Genomic DNA, 21,567 nt, shown 5'->3' on the forward strand with positions numbered 1-21,567 from the left:
ATCTATGACCAAACGCTAGCTAAAACGTGCAGCTTGTTATTAGTTCTAATCCAATGGGTTTTAGCTAATTTGTCCCTTCGAGTTTCCGGTGATATTAATGCAGAACTGCACTCAAGAACGTGGTCTAATAGTTAATGAAATAAATTAATAATTATGAAAGATTTGGGTTCAAATCCCAAGATAAAAAAATCATATATTTAGGGGTCTTTGGTTCATGAGATAAGGTGAGATTCTCAAATTAAATTTATGTCTTGTTTGGTCAAAGGTATAACTAATTCTAGGATAAATTTATAACTTCCAAAAAAAAAAAAAAAACTCCAAACTTAATTATGAGATATCCCACATTATCCCCTCAAACTTGGTGTTATTTATCGTACCTGAAAGGTGGAATAAATTAGTCAAAAAATTATAATTCCGGAATAATTTACTCCACCGATCAACGACCCTTATGCCTTAACGGGCAGTATATGTGTTGGGGATCCTATATGCCTAAATCTTCATGGGTAAAATTACATTATCCATGTTGATGAAAAGTACAGTAATAGATATCCAATGACATAATCAATTTGTGCACAAATTAACTTGAACATCACTATTATATCAAAAAAAAAAAAAAAACACACACACACACACACAATAACATGAATTATCAAATACAAAAAAGTTGTTTGTGGAACTGCCAACAGGTACATCAACTTTTTGCCAATGAATTGTGTCTACTAGTACAAAAGTCTTAGTCGCCAACCACAAAAGAAAAAATAGCTCCCTTGGTAATGGGATCATTTGACTAACTCCCCTTAAATAACATAAATAATGATTAATTTCTTTGACACAGCAAATTCTCAATTCCGCACCGAATGTGTGAGACTCTAGGAACTGTGCGAGCTTAAACAAAGGGTCAAAAAAAAAAAAAAAAAAAAAAGAAGGAATATTTTCAACTTTCAACAACATTGTCACAACTGCTGCCAACTCTGATCACTCTCATAGAAATCAACATCCCCACCAATGTATATGATCATTTAAGCACAACATTATAATATAGAATAATATACTATCAAGAAAAACTTCTATCCTATAGATGTATATGATTAAGACTCCCCTAAGTGCTGTCAACAACCCCAATTATCGGCCTAATCATCAATGAAGTGAGAGAAAAATTATAAGATCTCATGTTCAAACTTCAGTGGAGTAAGAAAAATACAAGTGATTTCTTCTCATCTGTCTTAAGTCTTGATAGATAGAGTTACCTGGTACATGTACTCATCGAATGGTACAAGAACTGGATGGAATAGTTGAGGTGCACACAAAGTGGCTCGACACGATGAGATCTCAGGTTCAACTTCAGTAGAAATTTCTTTCACATCTGTTTGAATTTTTGGTGGACAGAATTATCGATACTTGTACTCATTGAAGGTAACAAGAAGCGGATGAAATAGTCGAACTGGACACAAACTGACCCGATACGGGGACACCCAAATCCCAATTGTCATGCATAGTTCAACTCGTCGCCCCAAACATCCTGCTAATCCTACCAACTAAAACCAACAATAAAAACCTTGACAAACATCGTGTTGGTACATATCTTGTTTAATATACTAATTTACATAATAAATAATATTCTTAGTTGTTTCCGCTTTCACGTCGTCATTTCGGAATCTTTAGCAGCTTTGCTTTGCCTTATCTACAACGTCAAATCTGTCTAAAATAGTAATACACACCTATTATAGAAACTTTGTAATGGAGATCACTACAAAACCAAGTATTCCTAATTTTTTTTGACATTATTTGAATTATACCTAATTTTCCTTTTTTTTTTTTTTTTTTTTTTTTTGACATTATTTGAATTATACCCATGTTCAATTTCACTTCACCTAATACTACTGGTAAATTCTCAGGCGATCATTACTTATCTATAGTCCACAAAGTCAAGGCTGCCACGACCAGAATGAAAAGGGTAGCTCCTTTAACGCGTAGAACCACGATCCTATTTTTCATGTTGTTTCTGGTGGTGGAATCAGCTGATGAGATCAATGAATTTTATCCAAATGAAAGAGATTCCTTGTTGCAGCTTAGAGATAGTGTAAATTCAAGTGTTTTCAGTTTGCATTCACATTGGACAGGTCCTCCTTGTTACAACAACCAGAGCAGATGGGCTGGAATTGCTTGTTCTAATGGGCATGTCATTAAACTTGTTTTAGAAGGAATTCAGCTAACTGGTTCTCTTCCATCAACATTCTTGAATCACATAACCTATTTGACAAAAATCAGCTTTAGAAACAATTCATTGTATGGTCCTGTTCCCAACCTCATAGGACTAATCTACCTACAATTTGTGTTTCTTTCGGATAACCAGTTTTCGGGTTCGATTCCATTCGGGTACATCGAGTTAGAGAGACTAACAGAATTAGAGCTGCAGAGGAATGATCTTGAAGGTTCAATTCCACCATTTGATCAGCAAACTTTGATTGCTTTCAATGTGTCTTCGAATAAACTCGAAGGACCTATTCCTGAAACTTCTGTTATGAAAAGATTTTCGAAGAGTTCTTATGTGAATAACTCGAATTTGTGTGGTGGGGTCATAGGAATACCTTGTTCAATACCACCTGCAAATCCACCAAAAGCACCCGGTGAAAAGAAAAAGAATGGGCTTAAAGTATGGAGTATTGTTTTGATAGCAGCAGCAGCACTTGTTCTTCTTTCAATCATGTCCATTTTACTATGTTACCTCAGAAGATCTAACAGAAAAGAAACACAAGGAGAAGACAAGCAAGGTAAGATTTATATATTATCTATCTAATCATATCTAGTGAAACATTTAGTCGTAAAGAAAATGACTTTCGCCCATAAGATCCACTAAATCGGGACACGGCGGTTGATGGTAACATTAGGGAGTCCAGAGATGTTGGCGGGGAATCGAGTTATATTTTTCGTTTAATAGCATCCCCTCCCTCCCTAGAAAAAATTCAGCCAGAGGTAAGGTCCAATCGCCAGAAGAGCACCGCACTTAGTGAGGTGTCCAGTGTGCCTCCAGCGGCTCTTGAAAATCCAGAGGACCGAGTGTCATCCCTAGTATTCATATTTTTTTAATAGCCGTTGGTGTCCGGGCCAACTTGTGCGCACATTAACTAATTCCACGGGATGCGTGTCATCTCCCACAGCAACAGGTACCAGGTAACTTTATCCATCAAGGCTAGGATAGATGAGAACAAATCACCTAGTGATTTTGTCATAAAGTATTCAAAAGCATTTATTCCTTGATCTCTAAGATATTTCGTGGAACTCTGTATGGATCCATACTATTTTCAGCATTTTGATTTTCTTTTATCCAATCCAATTTGGACATATTGCAAAAAGAAAAAGATGATGACGTGATGATGGAGTAATTTATATTGTTATTATTTCCTCTAATAACGTTTCCAATTTTGATTTTGGCAGGTAATATTTCAACAGAGAATGTAAAAAAGAGAAGTTATTGGTCAGAGAGCACAGAAGATCCAGAAAGAGCAATGGACTTAGTATTCTTTGACAAGGATATGCCAATCTTTGACATGGATGACTTGCTAAGGGCATCAGCTGAAGTGTTGGGAAAAGGAAAGCTAAGCACAACATATAGAGCAATCCTGGAATCTGGTGCTGTTGTTGCTGTTAAGAGACTCAAAGAAATGAATTCTTTGAGCAAGAAGGAATTCACCCACCAGATGCAGTTGCTTGGAAAGCTGAAGCATGAAAACCTAGCGGAGATGATTTCCTTCTACTATTCCAAGGAGGAGAAGATCATTGTCTATGAATATGCTCCCCAGGGAGACTTGTTCGAGCTTTTACATGGTTGGTTCATTAACTTTCTTTTTGGGAAAATGTCTAAATTTAACCCCTCCTACACGAAATATCCTAATTTTATCTTTCGTTATATTTTGAGGTTATTCATATCATTACCATTAGTAAAACGTCCATGAGATCGTTCATATCCTTATCATTAGTAGAACGTCCATGAGGTTGTTCATATCCTTATCATTAGTAAAACGTCTCGTGAAGTCATTCATATCCTTATCATTAGTAAAATGTCTCGTGCTATACTTTGCGGTGATTCATATCCTTATCATTAGTAAAACGTCTAGTGTTATACTTTGAGGTCATTCATGTTCTTGTCAATAGAAAAACATCTCGTACTTGTTCTTGATTTTAAGGGAGCTCAATTGTGGATTGGATAGATTTCACCAGTCAGAATACTTAAGGAAAGATATCCAGATTTAGTCATCTACTTTTGACTATAATTCAAAATTACCATCCATTATACTTCAAGTTGGGAGTTCTGCTAGGGTCAAAGGCAAATATGAGAGAATTTGCTAACTACAAGGTATGAATGATCTCAAAGTATAAAGCTGGATACAATTAGATATTTCGTGTAATAGAGGAATATCTTTTAAGCTGGATACAACTAGATATTTCGTGTAATAGAGGAATAGCTTTTACCCTTTTCCCTTCTTTTCCCCCACTAAAGATTCAACTGTTGAAATCTTCATATTCAACCTTGTATAAAGTTATGATTCTTGGTTTCAGAAAACAGAGGAATTGGGAGACTACCAGTAAACTGGAAGGCAAGAATATCCATCATTAAGGATGTGGCAAAGGGTCTGAATTTCCTACACCAGTCCTTACCATCACATAAAGTACCTCATGGAAACATCAGATCAAAAAATGTTCTGATCCATCCAGACCCCCATAACCAGAACTACCATTCCAAGTTGACAGATTATGGATTCTTGCCTTTGCTACCATCTAAAGAATCCTCAAGCAAATTAGCAGTTGGAAAATCTCCAGAGTTCTGTCAAGGGAAAAAACTAACAAGAAAAGCTGATATCTATTGCTTTGGCATTCTCTTGTTGGAAGTGATCACTGGAAAAGTACCAGGTGAATTATTCTCACCAGCAAATGGGACCAATATTATTGATGATGGTCTCTCAGAATGGGTTAGGACAGTGGTGAATCATGATTGGTCAACCGATATTTTGGATATGGAAATACTTGCACAAAAGGAAGGGTATAATGAAATGTTGAAGCTTACTGAATTGGCTTTGCAGTGTACAGATGAGGCACCAGAGAAGAGGCCTAAGATGAGTGAAGTGTTTAGGAGAATAGAAGAGATTGAGGTTGAACAAAAGAGATTAGTCAATGATGTGGAAGATGATTAAGTTTCTTAGTTCAAGTTTCTCTCTACAACTGTAATCGAGAAAGTTAGAAATTTAGGAAGCGGCTTTTAGCTCAAGAGCGGAGTTAACTTAGTTTTATGATATCTTTCTCATTTCACAAGGTAATTCTTTTGTAGATATTGATATTTTTCCAATACTATTCATCTCTTACTTGATCAAAACACCTTTTTGAATTAACATATAATACAGTTTTTTTCTTTTTCATCTTTTTGGGTCATTAATTTGAATAAATTCCACACAAAAATTCGGTCAGTGTACTAGTCGCAAGATCAGAGAGTGAAAAACTTAAAAGGTCGTTCAACTTCAGCAAATTCACTATTAAAGTCACTTATGTTTGTTTTATATCAATAAAGTCACTCAAGTTAGAGCGATATATCAACAAAGTCATTATAATCAAAAAGCTAAAGGAATAATTACATAAAGCTCTCATTAATTTTGATTTTGGTTAACTTACCTCTTTTGTGGCTATGCTTACCTCTCTTATTTTAATCTTAAAAAAAAAAAAAACTAACTATTACTATTAATATAAGAAAATATAATTGAGCTAATTTATCCTTATGATATACTTCCTGTTTCAATTTATGTGAATCTATTTCCTTTTTAATTGGTGCCAAAATGAATGACCTCTTTCCTAATTTGGAAACAAATTCACTTTATGAAGTGACTTACATCCATACAAATATTCAAGATTTATTTTGAACCAGAAGTTTCAAAAGTCTTCACTCTTTCTTAAATGTCGTGCCCAGTGAAATGAGTTAACATAAATTGAAACGGAGGGAGTATAATTTTTTCTTTAATTAATTTTGTAAATAATATTTTTAAGAAAAATATTTCCAACTCCATTATTATTCACATGACATATATATCTAAAAAAAATTTGTCTTGAAATATCTAGAGTTAAAAAATTATTTAACAATGAGAAACATTAATTTGTGTCACACTCGTAAGTCTAATTTCACACATTTGTACAATTAATGACTGCCAAAATAAGATGATTCTCAAATTGACAACCATACGCGAGTTCGGAATCTCTTAAAAAAATACAACAAGTAGCTTAATTTTTTAGCATAGCTATTGTCGTCCAAAAGAATAGTGCTAGAATCCAAAATATATTGATCGAAATAGTTATTTTCATCAAGAATTTCACCAATTTACATAAATAGTTATTGAGAAAAATATTCAATGGCAACATGCAACTAGATATTTTTTAAAAAAAAAATTGTTAAATAATTTAGATATATATGCCATGTAAATAATAATGGAGTTGGAAATAATTTTTCTTAGAAAATTTATTTACAAAATTAATTAAACTAAAAAGTATATCATAAGGACAAATTAGTTAAATTATATATTCTTCTATTAATAGTAATAGTTAAGTTAAAATATTATTACAAAGAAAGATTAAAATAAAAGAGGTAAGCATAGCCACAAAATGAGTAATTTAAACAAAATCAAACTTAAAAAGAGATTATGTAATTATTCTTTTATCTTTTTGGCTATAATGACTTTGTTGATATACCATTCTAACTTGAGTGACCTTTTTGATACAAAACAAACATAAGTGACTTTGATAGTAAATTTACTAAAGTTGATGACCTTTTAAATTATTCACGCCAAGATTGGATAAAGACCTTGTGGTAGTCCCAAATTCAGATAAAGAAGAATAGTTTTCTGTTAATGTCAGACAAAAGGTGTTGAGACGTTCGCGCATTACATCGGCACTTAGACGGGACGAAATATAGGCAAGAAGTTCTATTACATCTCCACCTAGATATAAAGGAGTATTCCTATCTAATATTGGACTAAGATTAACTTAAATGAAACGAGATAAAAGGTTTTTTATAAGAGCAATGATTTTTTAAACGAGTCGTTTTTCTTGGGTGAAAATGTTTTAGAAAATACTTTTTTTTTTTTTTGCTAAAAATATTACTGGTCCCAATTGATTCAACAATTGAATTATTGGAGTTATCATAAACAGTGAGAATTTGTATAGCCAAACTTTAACTTTAAACAAACCGTACGTATAGCCGACTTCAAAATTACTACTTGCTACAAGGCATAGTAATCGTCAGTAAATTCTGAGTAACAAAAACAATTCACAATTCGGATTTTCACAGGGACACATCACGAAAATGATAATATAGTATTATGACACGAAAAAAGGAGTAATTTCAGGGTCTATTGTCAAATAAAGAGGTTGGGCATTCCCCATTTTGCACATAATCCATGTAGTAGCTGGAAATCTTCTGAGGTGGGGCCAAATGATTTCGGCCTCAAGCAAAGTGGATGACGATAAAAGTTAGAATAAAAGCCCAATTTTTTTTCTTGAATTTGTTGCAATTGTGGATGAAGATGAAAAAAAGAGAAGCAACTCGAACATGGTTTCATTAATTCTAATCTAGCAGTAGTACATAGTAGTCTGGATGGACTTTGAACCCAGTCTTTGGCTTGCGCTTAGGTGGAAGAAGAGTAAGAATAAAACGGTGTTCAATTGGATTGAAACAGACACCTGTGTAGTACGTGTCAGTTTTCATGCACACTTTCACCCAAGTGTCCACTTCATTCCAAACTCCATTTTTCTATAACATCATCTCCTTCTTGTTAAGCCTCATCTCTTTCTTTGAGCTCTCTCTTCATCTTTATCTTCTTGATTTCTTTCTGTGACTTCATTCGGCTTTATGTACTAACAATATCCAGATCAATAACAATCTTAATTACAGCTTAGATCAGTGATACTAAAGCAGCTAATTGATTGTGAAAAGACAATTATAATTATCCATGGCTATGCCAGCAAGGAGATATGCTTTTGGGAGGGAGGATGAAGCCACTCACCCTGATTCCATGCGTGCCACCTTGTCGGAGCTTCTCTCAACCTTCATCTTCGTTTTTGCCAGTGAAGGCTCTGTTCTTGCCCTTGGTAAGTCACGTAAAGACATAATTAAATAAAGTAAATTGTATTTTCTCTAACCGCTTAAGTTTATCACACACTGCATGCTATGCTGTGCTATCAACCATGATTCTAACCAAAGTTGATGCAAAATCTATCACTATCATAGGCAAATCTATCACTATCATAGGCAGCCACACTTGTCATCATGCATGCATGCACGCACAAAAGTAGTTTCTCTCTCTTTTTTCGAGCTCTCGATTTTAGGGTGGATGAGCAAGAAATTCACTTTGAAGATCGCCTAGTATTTTTGCCTCTTCATTTCCACACGGTCATATTCTTGGGTGCTTTTATTGGAATTTGTTAGATTTTGAATGCTCATTTATCATGATCTTTCCTAACTTTTTTGACCATCAGGCCACCTTACACCCTTAAGACTATCACAAAGGTTGTTTCACAATGAATATTTGTTGTGCAGATAAGCTATATCCGGATGCAGCATTAGGAGCATCAAGACTGACAGTGATAGCGCTGGCACATGCGTTATCATTCTTTGCAGCTGTAGCCTCTAGCCTCAACGTTTCTGGAGGACATATCAACCCAGCTATTACCTTTGGTTCACTCGTGGGGGGCAGGATTTCCGTTATTCGTGCTGTCTACTATTGGCTAGCTCAGCTTGTAGGAGCTGTTGTAGCCTCTCTCTTGTTGAGGCTTGCTACTGATGGCTTCGTAATAACCAAAACCATCTTCTTTTTTTTTCTTCTTCTTCTGTTTGGTGTTTTACATCTTTACCTTTGTACTGCTTGAGATTGAGGCGTAATCGTTGTGTGCAGCGGCCACGGGGATTTGCGGTTGCAGCAGGAGTTGGCAACTTGAATGCACTTGTGATGGAGATAGTGATGACATTTGGACTAATGTACACAGTGTATGCAACTGCTATTGATCCAAGGAGGGGAAGCTTGGCCACCATTGCCCCTCTTGCCATTGCTTTCATTGTGGGGGCAAACATCCTGGTGGGAGGGCCTTTTGAGGGAGGATCAATGAACCCAGCAAGGGCATTTGGGCCTGCTCTTGTGGGCTGGAGGTGGAGGAACCACTGGATCTACTGGTTGGGCCCTTTTGTGGGTGCAGCACTGGCTGGACTTATCTACGAGTATGGGATCATACAGCATGAGACCATTCCACGCCCCACTACGCATCAGCCCTTGGCACCAGAAGATTACTAAGACGCAGTAGTCTTGCATTTGTGAAGTAGAAAGGATTGTGGTTAAAAACTGAAACTTTTATGTGATGTTTTGAGTCCAGTCTATGGTTTGCTTTTTAATTCCATCTTCTGATGTTTTCTGCGTTAAATACTTCTTTATGTAGTTGCATTTTGTAAGTTGCCGGAATAAAGACAATGATCCCAGTAATAGCATAAATAAGGTCGACGTTTATCTTTTATGTCTTTCCTTTTTTATTTATGGTAGTCCCACATTTGCGTTACTGTTCTAGTTTTGCCTTATTTACAATATTGTCCAAAGTTCAATCCTAACAACTAAATACCTATATCGAGAATTAAATTTTTGAATACTTCACTCCGTTGTCCGTTTGATCCTTTGGTCCTTTGAGGAATCCTAGAAATTCTGGTTTTAGAACTAACCTTGGATAAACTTACACGAAAGTTAAGACATCCGAAAGCAAAAAGATACCATTCTCAAATGGCCAAACTATAAGAAATCAAGATGGCACAATGCAGGCAGAAAGGTACACTACTGTATGCCCATATAAGAACTCAAGATGATACAATGAAAAAGGTCCTCTAAAACAGGACTATAGGTTAGGACGCGAAGACCCAAAATGAAAGATTATGCCAGTGATCTATTAAATGCCAGTCTAATAAACCAGATGTCCTATGGTTACTCGCATATGTCGAGGAAATCCCATCAAGAAACTCATGAAGGTGAGTTTGTAGGATGCACTTTTAGGTCATTTCGTTTGACTGTTGAGGTAAAAGAAGTCTGTACGCGTGATAGTAGCAGAACTGAATGAATACTATGGTTGATGGAAACAAATTACAAAATGATAATAGTACAACAAATTTGGCTAGGCCTTGGAACAAGTTTCTTCTTTAGAGATTGCTAAAGTTTGCGATAGTATCTGGCAACCCATGGAGCAAGTTCAGTTACATCAGGGGTTCTGGCATTAGAGGCATAATAATCAGGCCAATAACAAGGAGACATATTCTCTGTGAGTTTACCATTAGAGTAGATGCAAAATGGCAGCCAGTCTTCTCCTCCATTCATTCTTCTCTTCCGCTCTCTTGGATACGCTAATGGCGCCTGTACATACCTGCATTAGCCAAATGAGTCAATAAGTGCATCAAAATAAACGCTCAAGGTTTCTTATCAAGATCTATAACACAATAAAGTTTGGCCACATTCTCTATCTTTTTTTATGACCGAGAAATTGGTCACCACAGCATGAGTAGCTCACCCTTCTACTCCACTTAAACAACATGCTCAGTTTGTAGGGATGGCATCGGGGCAGGGCGGGGCGGGTTTAGACATATGCAGGTGCGGGGCAGGGTGGGTCGAAATTAAAAAATAAAAAATCCACGCGGGTGCGGGTTACATTTCAAATTTTACAAAATATAACTTAGATCAGTGTCATTACCTAGCTATTCAAATGTTTAACTTCTGCCCTCACAAATAGCACAATGTATTAGTAATATAATGTATTTATTTGAGAAATTATATTTGTTGAATTCATATATTATATAGCTGTAGTTATTTTGTAATGTTTATGGTGTGAGAAAAGGATACTGGCTTAATGCTCTCAAGTCTCACAGAGATGGAACATATGGGATATGAAAGAATTCACTGTATAGTTTTTGTAGTAGCTCCTAAAATTTAAGCAATACTTCTAACAAATTTTAATATGCAATTATATTCAGTTAGAAAATAAAAAGCAGTTTATCTTTTTTTTTGAAACTGGTAACTGGATAAAAAGCAGTTTATCTGATTTCCATAATTTGCAGAATTACCAAATGAGCATAGGAGCAGAATGAAAGGATAAAAGAGGTGTGTGGGGAAAAACTAAAGGATGCGGTGCGGGCCAGGGCAGGTTCAAAACATCACATAATGCCATGCGGTGCGGTGTGGGCGGGGAGGGCTGAAGCCTTCGTTGGTTCTTGCGGATCTGTCCCGCAACTGGCCTGCCCTCCGTATCAGTTTGCATGGCGCAGGGCTGGATTATGGTATTATTAAAATTTATACTCCAACTTATCCTAGAAGGGAGCATTTACCGGCCAGAAACTACACAGACAACCTACCACATAAAGAGCTGATTTTACAAAGATGTCAATATCGATATCAATCTATAAACCAATATTAGAATTTGCTTAGGTACATTAGGCTCTAAACCATTTAGATGAACTCAACGTAGATTCCAAACTGAAGGCCAAATGCTTTGAACCCACGGATCAGACATGTACTTTCTCAGCCCATATTAATAAAAGACTCTCTTAGCTTCCTTCAATCGTCCCTTGTTGTAGTTACTTGATCTTTGATAAGACACTTTTAAGTTCTTCATAAATCATAGAAATTTTAAAATTCAACCTTAAAATGCCAAGCATAACGCTTGGAGTTTCTGCCTTCCTCTAGCCGAAGCTATTTCAAGGCTTAAAACACGTCATAGCTTATTTGATATATTAAGTCACATTTACGTCCTCTCAGTCATCATATTCTAAGACCAGAACCTAAAAGGGGAAAAAAAAAAACGCACGCACGATATATTTTGCTTCAATCGAAAATTCCTTACAACTATAGGAATGTCTATGAGCAATCTAGCGGATCCAAGAACAGAACTCACCTGATTCCATCAAGCAGGACATCCCAGCAGAAATGGGTGTGACCAAAAATATGACAAGCGTTTGTGCTCCCTCTAGCTCCATGTATGTATCTTATTCGAGCCTCAAGAAAGTCAGAACCGATCATCTTTGGAAGGTTGGGATAGAAAAGCATTCTCTTTTCTGGACAAAGCTCTAGTCTGCAAAAAAATTGACAATTAATGGTCCAACCAGAGAATATACTCCATAGTTTTTTTTGGACAAAGCTCCACTAAATTGTAGGTGTATCAAGCTACTCATGCACTTCCCCCCGGAGAATTCCCAAATTAATAGGAAAACAAACAGAAAATAACTGATGCATAGTTATTTAAACAACGCGAAACCCACCAACCAAAAAGAAAAAGGATGAGTTTCCACATGGTTTGCTTCTTATATCATATACCTAACTACCCACGTTAATTTCCAAAATGGAGGACATGTAAGTCCCCTACATAAAGAGCGAGAAATAAATCTTAGAGGAAGTTTTTTTTTTTTTTTTTTTTTTTGAGGAAGAGAGGAAACACCATATAATGATATGGTATTATACAACAAGTAGTGCCTGCCTGGTGACCACAATTACTTTGGAAGGAGGAGAGACAGCAAGAGGAATAGATGAAGAGAAGTGGCAGAGAGGAAGAACTATTATACCATTCAGATATAGTTAGAGAGAGGACTAACAAATAGAATGAGGGAGATCTTTCAATGTACTATTATTTATCCTTGTTAATATGACACAAATGGATAAAAATGTCAGCATTTTATTTCATATTCCTAATCTCTCAACTCTCACTAAGCATATCGGTGACAGAAGCTACTACTGGCATTTAGCTTAGGACAAACGTAATCTGAGACCATTGAAGAGAGAGTACTAATTACTAGGAGTAATTCTTAAAGCTTCACCGAAAATTGACCCTCTCACAGGATTGGAAGACGACACCAAGCCTGTGAGAGGGTCAATTTTCGGACAAGGATGTATGTTCTTTCTAACTTTTCTCTCTGACTTGGGAAATGTGTCCCCTCCCTCTTTTCTACACTAAGCTCTTTCTGCCGAGTCCCCTCTCCGGTGCTACTTTATATAATAATTATGGGTGACAAATTATATTTCATTTCAGGGAGCAAATCTTTCGAATTAGTTAATATTAGCAAGGATTCTGAGAGATAGTTCGTGTTATCGAGTGGGGTAAAAGATTCTCCAGCCAAATTAAGATAGATGAAGAAACTTGTGTTGGGAATATGATGCTTTACAGAAAGCTTCAAAGGGAATATGGAAATCTCTATAGGAGATGGGGAAGGAAAATACAGTCATATCTCTACAGTCTTTACTATTTTTATTGTCAGTACTTTGCTTTCTTCAATATTTTCGTCATAGCTTTTTACTCTTGAATTTCTTTCAAACTCTACCGAAAACGATTTTCTAGAGCCGAGAGTCTATCGGGAAACAACCTCTCTACCCCAAAGGTAGGGGTAAGGGTCTGCGTACACCCCACCCTCTCCAGACACCACTTGTGGGACTACATTGAGTATGTTGTTTTTGTTGTTATCTCTCCAGAGTCTACCAGAACTACAACACTTACGGAAGATCAGGGTGGAAACATGGGTTGGTGACAGGAAAATAGCCAACCATTGAGATCTCAAACATTTTACTGTTTAGCTCTGAACATGTCAAATTAGGTAATCTGTACTGGAGGGAAGGGAGAAACCTTCAGGAGTATCTAACAAACATGAACCTTGTTAACCGACAAGAAGCCTCTACTATAGTGCAAGACTGAGGCTTTTCAACCATAACGGATCAAATTTTAGACTAGCAACTCAAAGAAATTTTGAAATAGTCTGAGCTACTCACAAACCTCGGAATAAAGTGTGAGAATGAAATTATTTGGTTGCACCTTGCCATCATTTCCTGGATTGTATCCTGATTCTTGTCATTCATGGCATCAAAATGTGTAGCAAGGGAGTTATCTCCATTTATGAGTCCATCAGGCCACTTGCATGCACGGAAGTCCTTACATGCCTGTGCGAAAATTGGTGAGAGCGAATTACACTTGTAATATTTCACAGTACTAGCATAGAAGAGAGAATCTGTAAATTACGAGTATCATATAAATCAATGTCTATTAACTGTGTGATAGATAGGAAAACTTTTAGAGAGAGAAAAACTAACTGTCCGAGCATTCCGAACTCACAAAAAAACATGGAGATAAAATACAAGTAGTAAAATGAACAGGCTCAGAACAAGGAAAGTGCATCCAAAGCAGCCAAAAAAGAAGAGTCGCTAAGATAGTTAAATAATTCAAATGCAAAAGAGGATGAGCTCGTGGCTTGCAAATGTCAAATGCAAAGAAGATGAGCAGGTGGCTTGCAAATGTCAACTATTATCCCCATATACTCACCTACCCATCAACAGAAAATACTTGAAGTCACCCCAAGGTAATACGCCCATTTTCCTTGGAACGATCAGGAATCTTTTACTGATAAAAACAAAGTGCAATTGGATGCACATCACTTCAGAGCACTGCGTGAGATGGAAGAGCTAATAAATTGACTTATGCAAATTCCAGTGATAACAAGGGCGTCAATTAAGCACAGTTCATTTCAGTTTCAGTTGCCAGTAAGCTAAAGATTGGCACATTCAAGCTGCTCGTCTTTGGTCTATTTTGAAAGAAGGGACAAGGTAAAGGAGGGAACGGCTAACATATCATCAAACTAAAAGATTAAAAATCCTTACAGGGAGAAAGAAAGTGAATCACCAGCTCCAAAGATGGAATGCGGATGCCAGTTATGTCCTTTTCCCTATCAAAGCTCTTGGATAAAGCAAAAATGACATCAAGATGTCACAAATGAACCAGCTGCAAAAAGTAGTAATAGTTTGCTAAAATCTATTGTACAATAACATTTACCTCGTGGTACCATGAGAATAGAGGAATAATTGCCAAACCATCAATGACACTGGGATTAGTTTCCACACCAAGCCTCTGACATGCATCAAGCATTTTATCCAGCTTTTGAAGAGAATCAATCTGAATACAGAGGATGCATCACATTAACCATGAGGTATTGCTTTTAATTTTACAGAACCACCACCAATATTCATTCATAACTGTTACTTTTTTCTGCATGGATGAAGATTTCGAGAACTAAAATTAATAAGACTGTCTAAAAGGCGATGTTATTGATTGAGAAAGGGACATGCATCAAAAAAATGCAGCCATAAATGCTTCAAAAGGAAAATATCTCTTCAGCTGAAGGTAACAAGATACTATGACACATGAATGTAAAATAGCAGCAACTAGTGACATATGATGCAGTTCCACAGTGTACATTTGAACTAAATTCTGTGAAACACATCTTCGTGGAATAATATGAAGAAAAGCAGACTTACATAATTCTCTTTCTCCCTACGGAGCCAAAGGTCATGGTTTCCAGGCACAAAGAACACATGCTCAAAACTAGCCTTCAAGAGGGACATTGTTAACACAAACTTCTCATAAGTCTCCGCAACATCACCTGCAACGAGAAGAACTTCCTTCTTCTTCCCCTTTTTTGGTAAACCCTTAACCCATGCCATGTTCTCCTCGTATTCTGTATGCAAGTCTGAAACTACAAAAATCTCCAAACCAACTGTATCTACCCTAGCAGAAGGGATTATCTTCTGCCTTGTAATATCAGCATGCTTCATGAAATATCTCCCGCAATTCTGGACTCTCATACATTTGCGGAGACATCTCGAACGCCCAGGCTGCAGAGAGAAACTCGAGCTGGCCGAAATTAAGCATAGAACCATGTTTTTTGCTTTCCTCTACTCTGGAATCAGCTAATCCTACATCAGAAAATCAAGGAATTTATTCTGGAACATGAATAAGGAGCCTCTATAAAGTGGATAACTTTTAAATATGATCAGAGGTGTATGTAGTTATGAACCCATAACTTTCGATGCGGGAGCATAAATTTACTAAAATTGCATTAATTAGTAGATATGAAACCCTTAACTTTAAAATTATAATGGGTTCAATGCTAATAATCTTAAAATTGAACCCAAAAAGTTTAAATCCTGGATCTGCCTCTGAATATGATGCACATAACATTTTTAGTCTATGTTAATTCAACATTACTCTTCCTAGAAGAAACCATTCATCTCAAAAATGCAAATATAAAGCCGCCTATCATAGTATAAGTGGTTAAAATAACGATAATGGAGCAGAACAATTGCCAATTCGTGAAGCTAGGACTTTGATAAAAGCAATGAACTGAATAAGTATCGAGTATTTCACATAAATGATGATAATGGAGAATAACAATCGACGTTCCTATAATTGAATCAGTATCCATTGACGTAAAACTATAAACCATCTGGGGGATATTGAAGCAAAAGATAAATATACCATGGTGTCACTGCGAAATGAGCCTGTGGTCGTCTGGAGATGAAGAAGAAAATAATTGGAAAAGGAATCCAATTTTAATTTGTCAGTCAACTACTTAAATCCCCTCGGGGAAAAGAAAAGAAAAAACTACTACTTCACTCCCTATATATTCAAGCGAGATTAGAGAGGAAATAAATGCATTATACAATTTGAACGAAATAAAATGACTTTTTTTTAAAAAAAAAAAAATGTAAAGAGTCAAATAACTACAGTATTTCTTTCGAAATTAGAGGGAGGTTGGGTAAATTCAAATGTTTTTTTTTTTTCTTTTTAAATTTTCCTCCCCACTTTGATTTCCTCCTTAGCTTTTGATCTTGCTTTTTTGATTACTCAAAACCATGACCCATTATACATGGGAGGTGTTAATCTCTCTTGTAGGTAAATTCAGATGTGATTTTAAGACAAGTGTTTAATCCTAAATTTTCATATCTTAGTAGGCGTTTGGTCATGTCATTCATAAAATTTCAAATTCAACTTCATATCATAATTTTGAATTTCAAATTCTCTAAAGAGATACTATGATTTAGTAGGCGTTTGGCCATTGAAACTAAAAAAAAAAAATACTTTTTGGGAATTTTTAAAGCTGGAGTTGAAGTTGTGTTTTTCCATAATTTTTGCAAATAATATTTGATTGTTGAAATGTACTTTTTTTAAAAAGTATGAAATATGATTTACACCCCCAATTTCTAAAAACTAACAGAACCACCTAAGAATTAATAAACATAACCAGTGCGTAAACACAGCCCCATCAATCCCACATTGCACTTGTATTCCATATAAAACCCAACAAGAACTAAATCAATTAGCTATAAACATAAACACTTTGAAAAAACTTTTATAAAATAGTTGTAAAAATAAACACATTAAGGGTCCTTTTATAAAAATAAAAACTTTTAGGGTAAAAATTGAAAATTGAAAGACAAAAGTAATGGTCCTAAACATAAAATGGAAAAAGTGAAAAAGGTGAAAAATAAGGTTTCGGTTGTTTTTCAAATTGTTGTATCTGGAATTTTTATGGCCAAACACTGATTTTTGAAAAAAAGTGAATAATTCTCATAGCCAAACAGGTCCTTAACATTCCAAATCATGATTTCAAATTATTTTAAATGTAAAACTTGACCCATAGTTTATATTTTGTAAAAATAGATCCATAAGTTGATGGATATATTTACCAACCATTTATATCAAATAAAAAAAACAATATGCAAGCTGGTAGTATATTTATAATAAATTTACTCTTACCAATCATTTAGCAACTAAATTACTTCTGCAAAATACTAAAGGGATGATAAAATATTCATGGAATATGAACATGGTGATTAGGTTGCTAATGATATTGACCAACAACCGGCTCAAAGTAACAATATTGGCTCGTCTTTTCGTTCATCTGATCGGAAAATGCACCCTCTATGTGAAGAAATTGTCTATATCGTGTGGGAGGATTATATTAAAGAGTAGTTGAACTAAAGTTCGATCAATAGATGTTGTATTTTTTTAGAAAGGTCTTTTAGTAGTGTATTAACTTTATTATGACCTATGATTTGCTCATTTGGTAAGATTGTATAAAAATTGGAGAAGTTTTAATGGTTTTCACAACTTGTGCGGTGTTTATGTTTATGAGAAAACACACAACATAAAAAGTCCAAATTACATGTCCAAATAAAACTTTAACTTCAAATCATTCTGATTTCAAATCATATCCAGACGGGCCTTAGTTATCTCTCAAAATTATTAAATTTCCATTACTTTTTTACTCGAAATCATTATCTATCTATTCATAAAGAAGTAATGTTTTAAATTATAGTATTGATAAAGGTTAATGATTATTTACTTTTAGAGAGGTAAAATATATAGTTTGATATTTAAAAAAAAATTATAATTTCTTAATTGTTTGAAGATTAGGGTATCATAATTGATTTTTATCTCCTGAAAACTTCAATAATAATGCATTTTTTATTCTTGTATTTGCGTTCTACGTTTCTTTGCTTTCTATGAACTTCTCTTCCCTTTCATTTCTTTGAACTTTTAATTTATTTTTCATATTTCTTATATTATTATGCTATTATATTAAATTATAGCTTAAGAAGATTCACATCACACCCTAACTTTTTAAAACATTGCCCGTAAAAGTATTTTAGTCCTTCAATGATCTTTACATTTTTATTGTGAAAACATTTTGGAAAGGGAAGTTTCCACAATTCTAAGAAGATAGAACAATATTTGTTATGATAACATCGAAAACTATTTTCAAGAAAACCAATAAAATATTTCAATAGGTAAAACATAAACTAATTAATTCCATGAATTTTTTTTTGCTAACAACCATTTCCATAAAGTTTGAATTGTATTATCTACAAATATCAAATTTAATCTACATCTATATCTATATATAATATAAAGCTAGGCAATAAAAGAGTGATGTGGCATGTTTCTAAAGACTCCAATCCTATTTATATTTTTCTCCTTTTTTTTTATCTTTTTCCCTTATTTTTCTTAATCATTATTTTAGAAAGTCATCGTCATCTTCATAAATTACCCTTAATTAATTATTAGTATCCATTACTCACATTAAATTACTTTAATTACAAAATAGGTTACCTCTTTTCATTTTCTTTGAGTCTATTTAATTTGTATAAGATGAGCACGGGAAAGAAAGAAATTAAGCAATGCTACGACAACAATATCACAAAGATGCTATGTGTTTTTTCTGTTTTTTTAGTCAGCAAGGGAAAATCTCCAAAATTGTGAGTTTTGTTTTTAGAGATCTTGAATTAAATGTTTTGAACGGAAGTGATTTAAGAAAGTTTTCAAAGCACAATCATATTTTGTAGGTGGTCGTTTTAAAAAACATGAAGCTAGCTTATTAGAAACAAGAATTGTATTTATATAACATTTTTATGTTGGACTTTGTTGTTTTATTTTCTTTTACAGTTAGTAGAAAAATATTGCAGTGAGTACAACCTAAGTGTTTTTATACACTTTCTAGAAGTGTATACTTTCTAGAAAGAACTGAGTGATCATTGAGTTGTGATTTTCTTCTAATACTATTTTGTTATAGATTTATGCAATAATTTTCTTTATCTCAAGACTTCCGTCATTGCTTGACCGCCTCTCTCTCCAGCAATTCTCAAGGTAAGCAAGACTTTTCTTTTAGTATTTTTATTTTCAAGTTTGTGAGAACAATTTCTTTTACTCACAAAACTTTAAATACGTATTTCATTTATCTTTGATATCAAATAATATAATGATCTAACTCAAAGGTAACAGAATTTTTTTGAAGATTTTGGATAAGTTATTGAATAAGATATTTAACATTGGATAATACTTTATAGAATCTATATATAATATAAAGCTAGGAATAGACAATCCTATGTGGCACATCTCAATGGCCTCCATTGACATTTATCTTTTTTCTCCCTTTTTTTATATTTTCTCCATCATTTTTATCATTAACTATATTTAAAAGCCCATATAAAGACAATTAAAAAAAAAAGGAATTGTAGCAATAAATTAAGAAGATGAAGAGACAACAGCATGAGCATTACATACGAAATGAATATTAACTTGTAAAAGCAATAAACATATGTATTAAATGTTTAATCAATGACCTCATTTTTCTGATATTTTTTATAATTAATGATCAACATTCACAATGTTAATATAGCAGAATACGTTAAACATGATATAATGCAACCATAAAGAAATTACTTTTCCAATAATAGTTTTCAACCTCTCATATTCCTTCTTTATGGAAATGTCTGGAGTCTTCCTTTATTTTTGAGTATTAACTCCGTTATTTGCTCCCTCACTTTGTAACTTATATCGCATTTAAATTCATTAAACCTCTTTAATTATCAAATACTACATTTAAATATGAAGATAAAGAACAAGTGTAGACAACTCTATGTTAATTAGGAACTGCCTTGCGATTTTCTCCCTACACATATTTTATATTTTAATGTCATTATACTATGTTCATCCTTTTTAACTTTTTCTTATTTTCAGACATCAAATTTTCTCCAGTCTAATGAATATGAAGGTTGGATGTTTCTGAGATGAGAAAGTAAGCAAAGAATTCTTTTCTATGAAAATACTAATTATTTTTATTTAACTTTGTAAGCTTTTTCTGGCGAGGCTATTCAACTCTTTGTCTCTTCACCTTATGATATTCTAATATTTTGTTGCTATTTTGGATTTGGTATACTATAACTCCCGTTTGTTCATAGAATTTTCACTCTTTTTTTTTTAAGTAATTCAAAATAATGTTTAGTATATAATATTAGGTTCATTGTTTAAAATTTTCTTTGAAGGCAAAGAGCAATTAAAAAAAAAATCAAGCAATGCTTCGAGTAAATCCTCAGGTCATGGAGACAAACCTTTTCTAAAGTCGGCTGAAGAATACAATCAAACGGATGAATATAATAATCAAGCCGCTAAATCATGTAGAAGAAAATTATGTAGAGATGGACTCCATTTTCTTTGTAAGATATTTTTTCAAGTCTTTTTTTTAATTTGCTTTTTCCCTGTTTAGGTTTTTACTATAAGAACATAAACCACGTTGGTTATTCTCCTATCCTTTGTAAGTTTGTACAGTTTCTCAAAGCAGTAGTTTCCTTTGATTAATCTTGAAAGCTAACATTAGTACAAAACTATATAGAATATTATTTTTCAAAGCTATTATGTATAATATTGTTGTTTCTTAACTAATAGTATGATATATAGATTGTAGCCTGTCAGCTATTGTATTTGAATGTGATAAACATGTCATAAAACTAAAAAAAAATATGATAAACATGTCACAAAACTATATAGAATATTATTTTCCAAAGCTATTATGTATAATATTGTTGTTTCTTAATTAATAGTATAATATGTAGATTGTAGCCTGTTAGCTATTATATATGAATGTGATAAACAGGTCATAAAACTAAAAAAAAAAATAAAAAAAAATATGATCTTAAATATGCGATGAATTTTTTATTGGGTTAAAATCATGTCATTAAAAGTAAAATAAAAAATTTAAACTAAATCATATTTATCTCAAACGTTTTTAATGACATCCAATATTACAAAAGAAAAAATACGAAGCATTGACACCAATATGAATTTAAAGTAAAAATCCTATTTAATTGGATCGAAACACTAAAAAGAATCTTTAGAATATTTTTAGAGCTAGAATATTTAAAA

General features: G+C 33.9%; 3 protein-coding genes across 5 annotated transcripts; 2 read left to right on the top strand and 1 right to left on the bottom strand.

The window, feature by feature from the left end:
• Positions 1 to 1,819: 1,819 nt before the first annotated feature.
• On the top strand, positions 1,820 to 5,379 carry LOC132632451 (probable leucine-rich repeat receptor-like protein kinase At1g68400). The gene is made up of 3 exons (XM_060348387.1): positions 1,820 to 2,771; positions 3,436 to 3,825; positions 4,558 to 5,379. Exons 1-3 carry the CDS (start codon positions 1,853 to 1,855, stop codon positions 5,187 to 5,189), a joined length of 1,941 nt encoding a protein of 646 aa, XP_060204370.1. The 5' UTR covers positions 1,820 to 1,852; the 3' UTR covers positions 5,190 to 5,379.
• A 2,426-nt stretch (positions 5,380 to 7,805) lies between these two features.
• On the top strand, positions 7,806 to 9,537 carry LOC132632452 (probable aquaporin TIP3-2). Its single transcript, XM_060348388.1, has 3 exons — positions 7,806 to 8,124; positions 8,573 to 8,823; positions 8,928 to 9,537. The coding sequence occupies exons 1-3, from the start codon at positions 7,986 to 7,988 to the stop codon at positions 9,318 to 9,320; spliced, it is 783 nt and encodes a 260-aa protein (XP_060204371.1). The 5' UTR covers positions 7,806 to 7,985; the 3' UTR covers positions 9,321 to 9,537.
• Positions 9,538 to 10,109: 572 nt separating this feature from the next.
• Positions 10,110 to 16,502, bottom strand: LOC132632453 (uncharacterized). 3 transcript variants are annotated; one of them, XM_060348390.1, is made up of 7 exons: positions 16,342 to 16,502; positions 15,342 to 15,779; positions 14,860 to 14,979; positions 14,710 to 14,763; positions 13,849 to 13,973; positions 11,947 to 12,123; positions 10,110 to 10,425 (listed from the first exon to the last, which is right to left on the bottom strand). In XM_060348390.1, the coding sequence occupies exons 2-7, from the start codon at positions 15,741 to 15,743 to the stop codon at positions 10,215 to 10,217; spliced, it is 1,089 nt and encodes a 362-aa protein (XP_060204373.1). In that variant the 5' UTR covers positions 15,744 to 15,779; positions 16,342 to 16,502; the 3' UTR covers positions 10,110 to 10,214. The 3 variants fall into 3 exon arrangements, with proteins under 3 accessions (XP_060204373.1, XP_060204372.1, XP_060204374.1); XM_060348389.1 differs by having other exon boundaries at positions 13,810 to 13,973; XM_060348391.1 differs by lacking the exon at positions 14,710 to 14,763 and having other exon boundaries at positions 13,810 to 13,973.
• Between the last annotated feature and the right edge of the window lie 5,065 nt (positions 16,503 to 21,567).

Source organism: Lycium barbarum, chromosome 3, assembly GCF_019175385.1.
Source record: "Lycium barbarum isolate Lr01 chromosome 3, ASM1917538v2, whole genome shotgun sequence".
NCBI lineage: Eukaryota > Viridiplantae > Streptophyta > Magnoliopsida > Solanales > Solanaceae > Lycium > Lycium barbarum.

Coding starts and splice junctions, on each gene's coding strand:
- LOC132632451 (XM_060348387.1), top strand. CDS start 1,853: ATGTTCAATTTCACTTCACCTAATACTACTGGTAAATTCTCAGGCGAT. Junction 2,772..3,435: donor ACAAGGAGAAGACAAGCAAG/GTAAGATTTATA, acceptor TGATTTTGGCAG/GTAATATTTCAACAGAGAAT. Junction 3,826..4,557: donor CTTGTTCGAGCTTTTACATG/GTTGGTTCATTA, acceptor TCTTGGTTTCAG/AAAACAGAGGAATTGGGAGA.
- LOC132632453 (XM_060348389.1), bottom strand. CDS start 15,743: ATGGTTCTATGCTTAATTTCGGCCAGCTCGAGTTTCTCTCTGCAGCCT. Junction 12,124..13,809: donor TTCTCACACTTTATTCCGAG/GTTTGTGAGTAG, acceptor ATTTTTTTGCAG/ACTAGAGCTTTGTCCAGAAA. Junction 10,426..11,946: donor GTCCTGCTTGATGGAATCAG/GTGAGTTCTGTT, acceptor TGGCTAATGCAG/GTATGTACAGGCGCCATTAG.
- LOC132632452 (XM_060348388.1), top strand. CDS start 7,986: ATGGCTATGCCAGCAAGGAGATATGCTTTTGGGAGGGAGGATGAAGCC. Junction 8,125..8,572: donor AGGCTCTGTTCTTGCCCTTG/GTAAGTCACGTA, acceptor TTTGTTGTGCAG/ATAAGCTATATCCGGATGCA. Junction 8,824..8,927: donor GGCTTGCTACTGATGGCTTC/GTAATAACCAAA, acceptor CGTTGTGTGCAG/CGGCCACGGGGATTTGCGGT.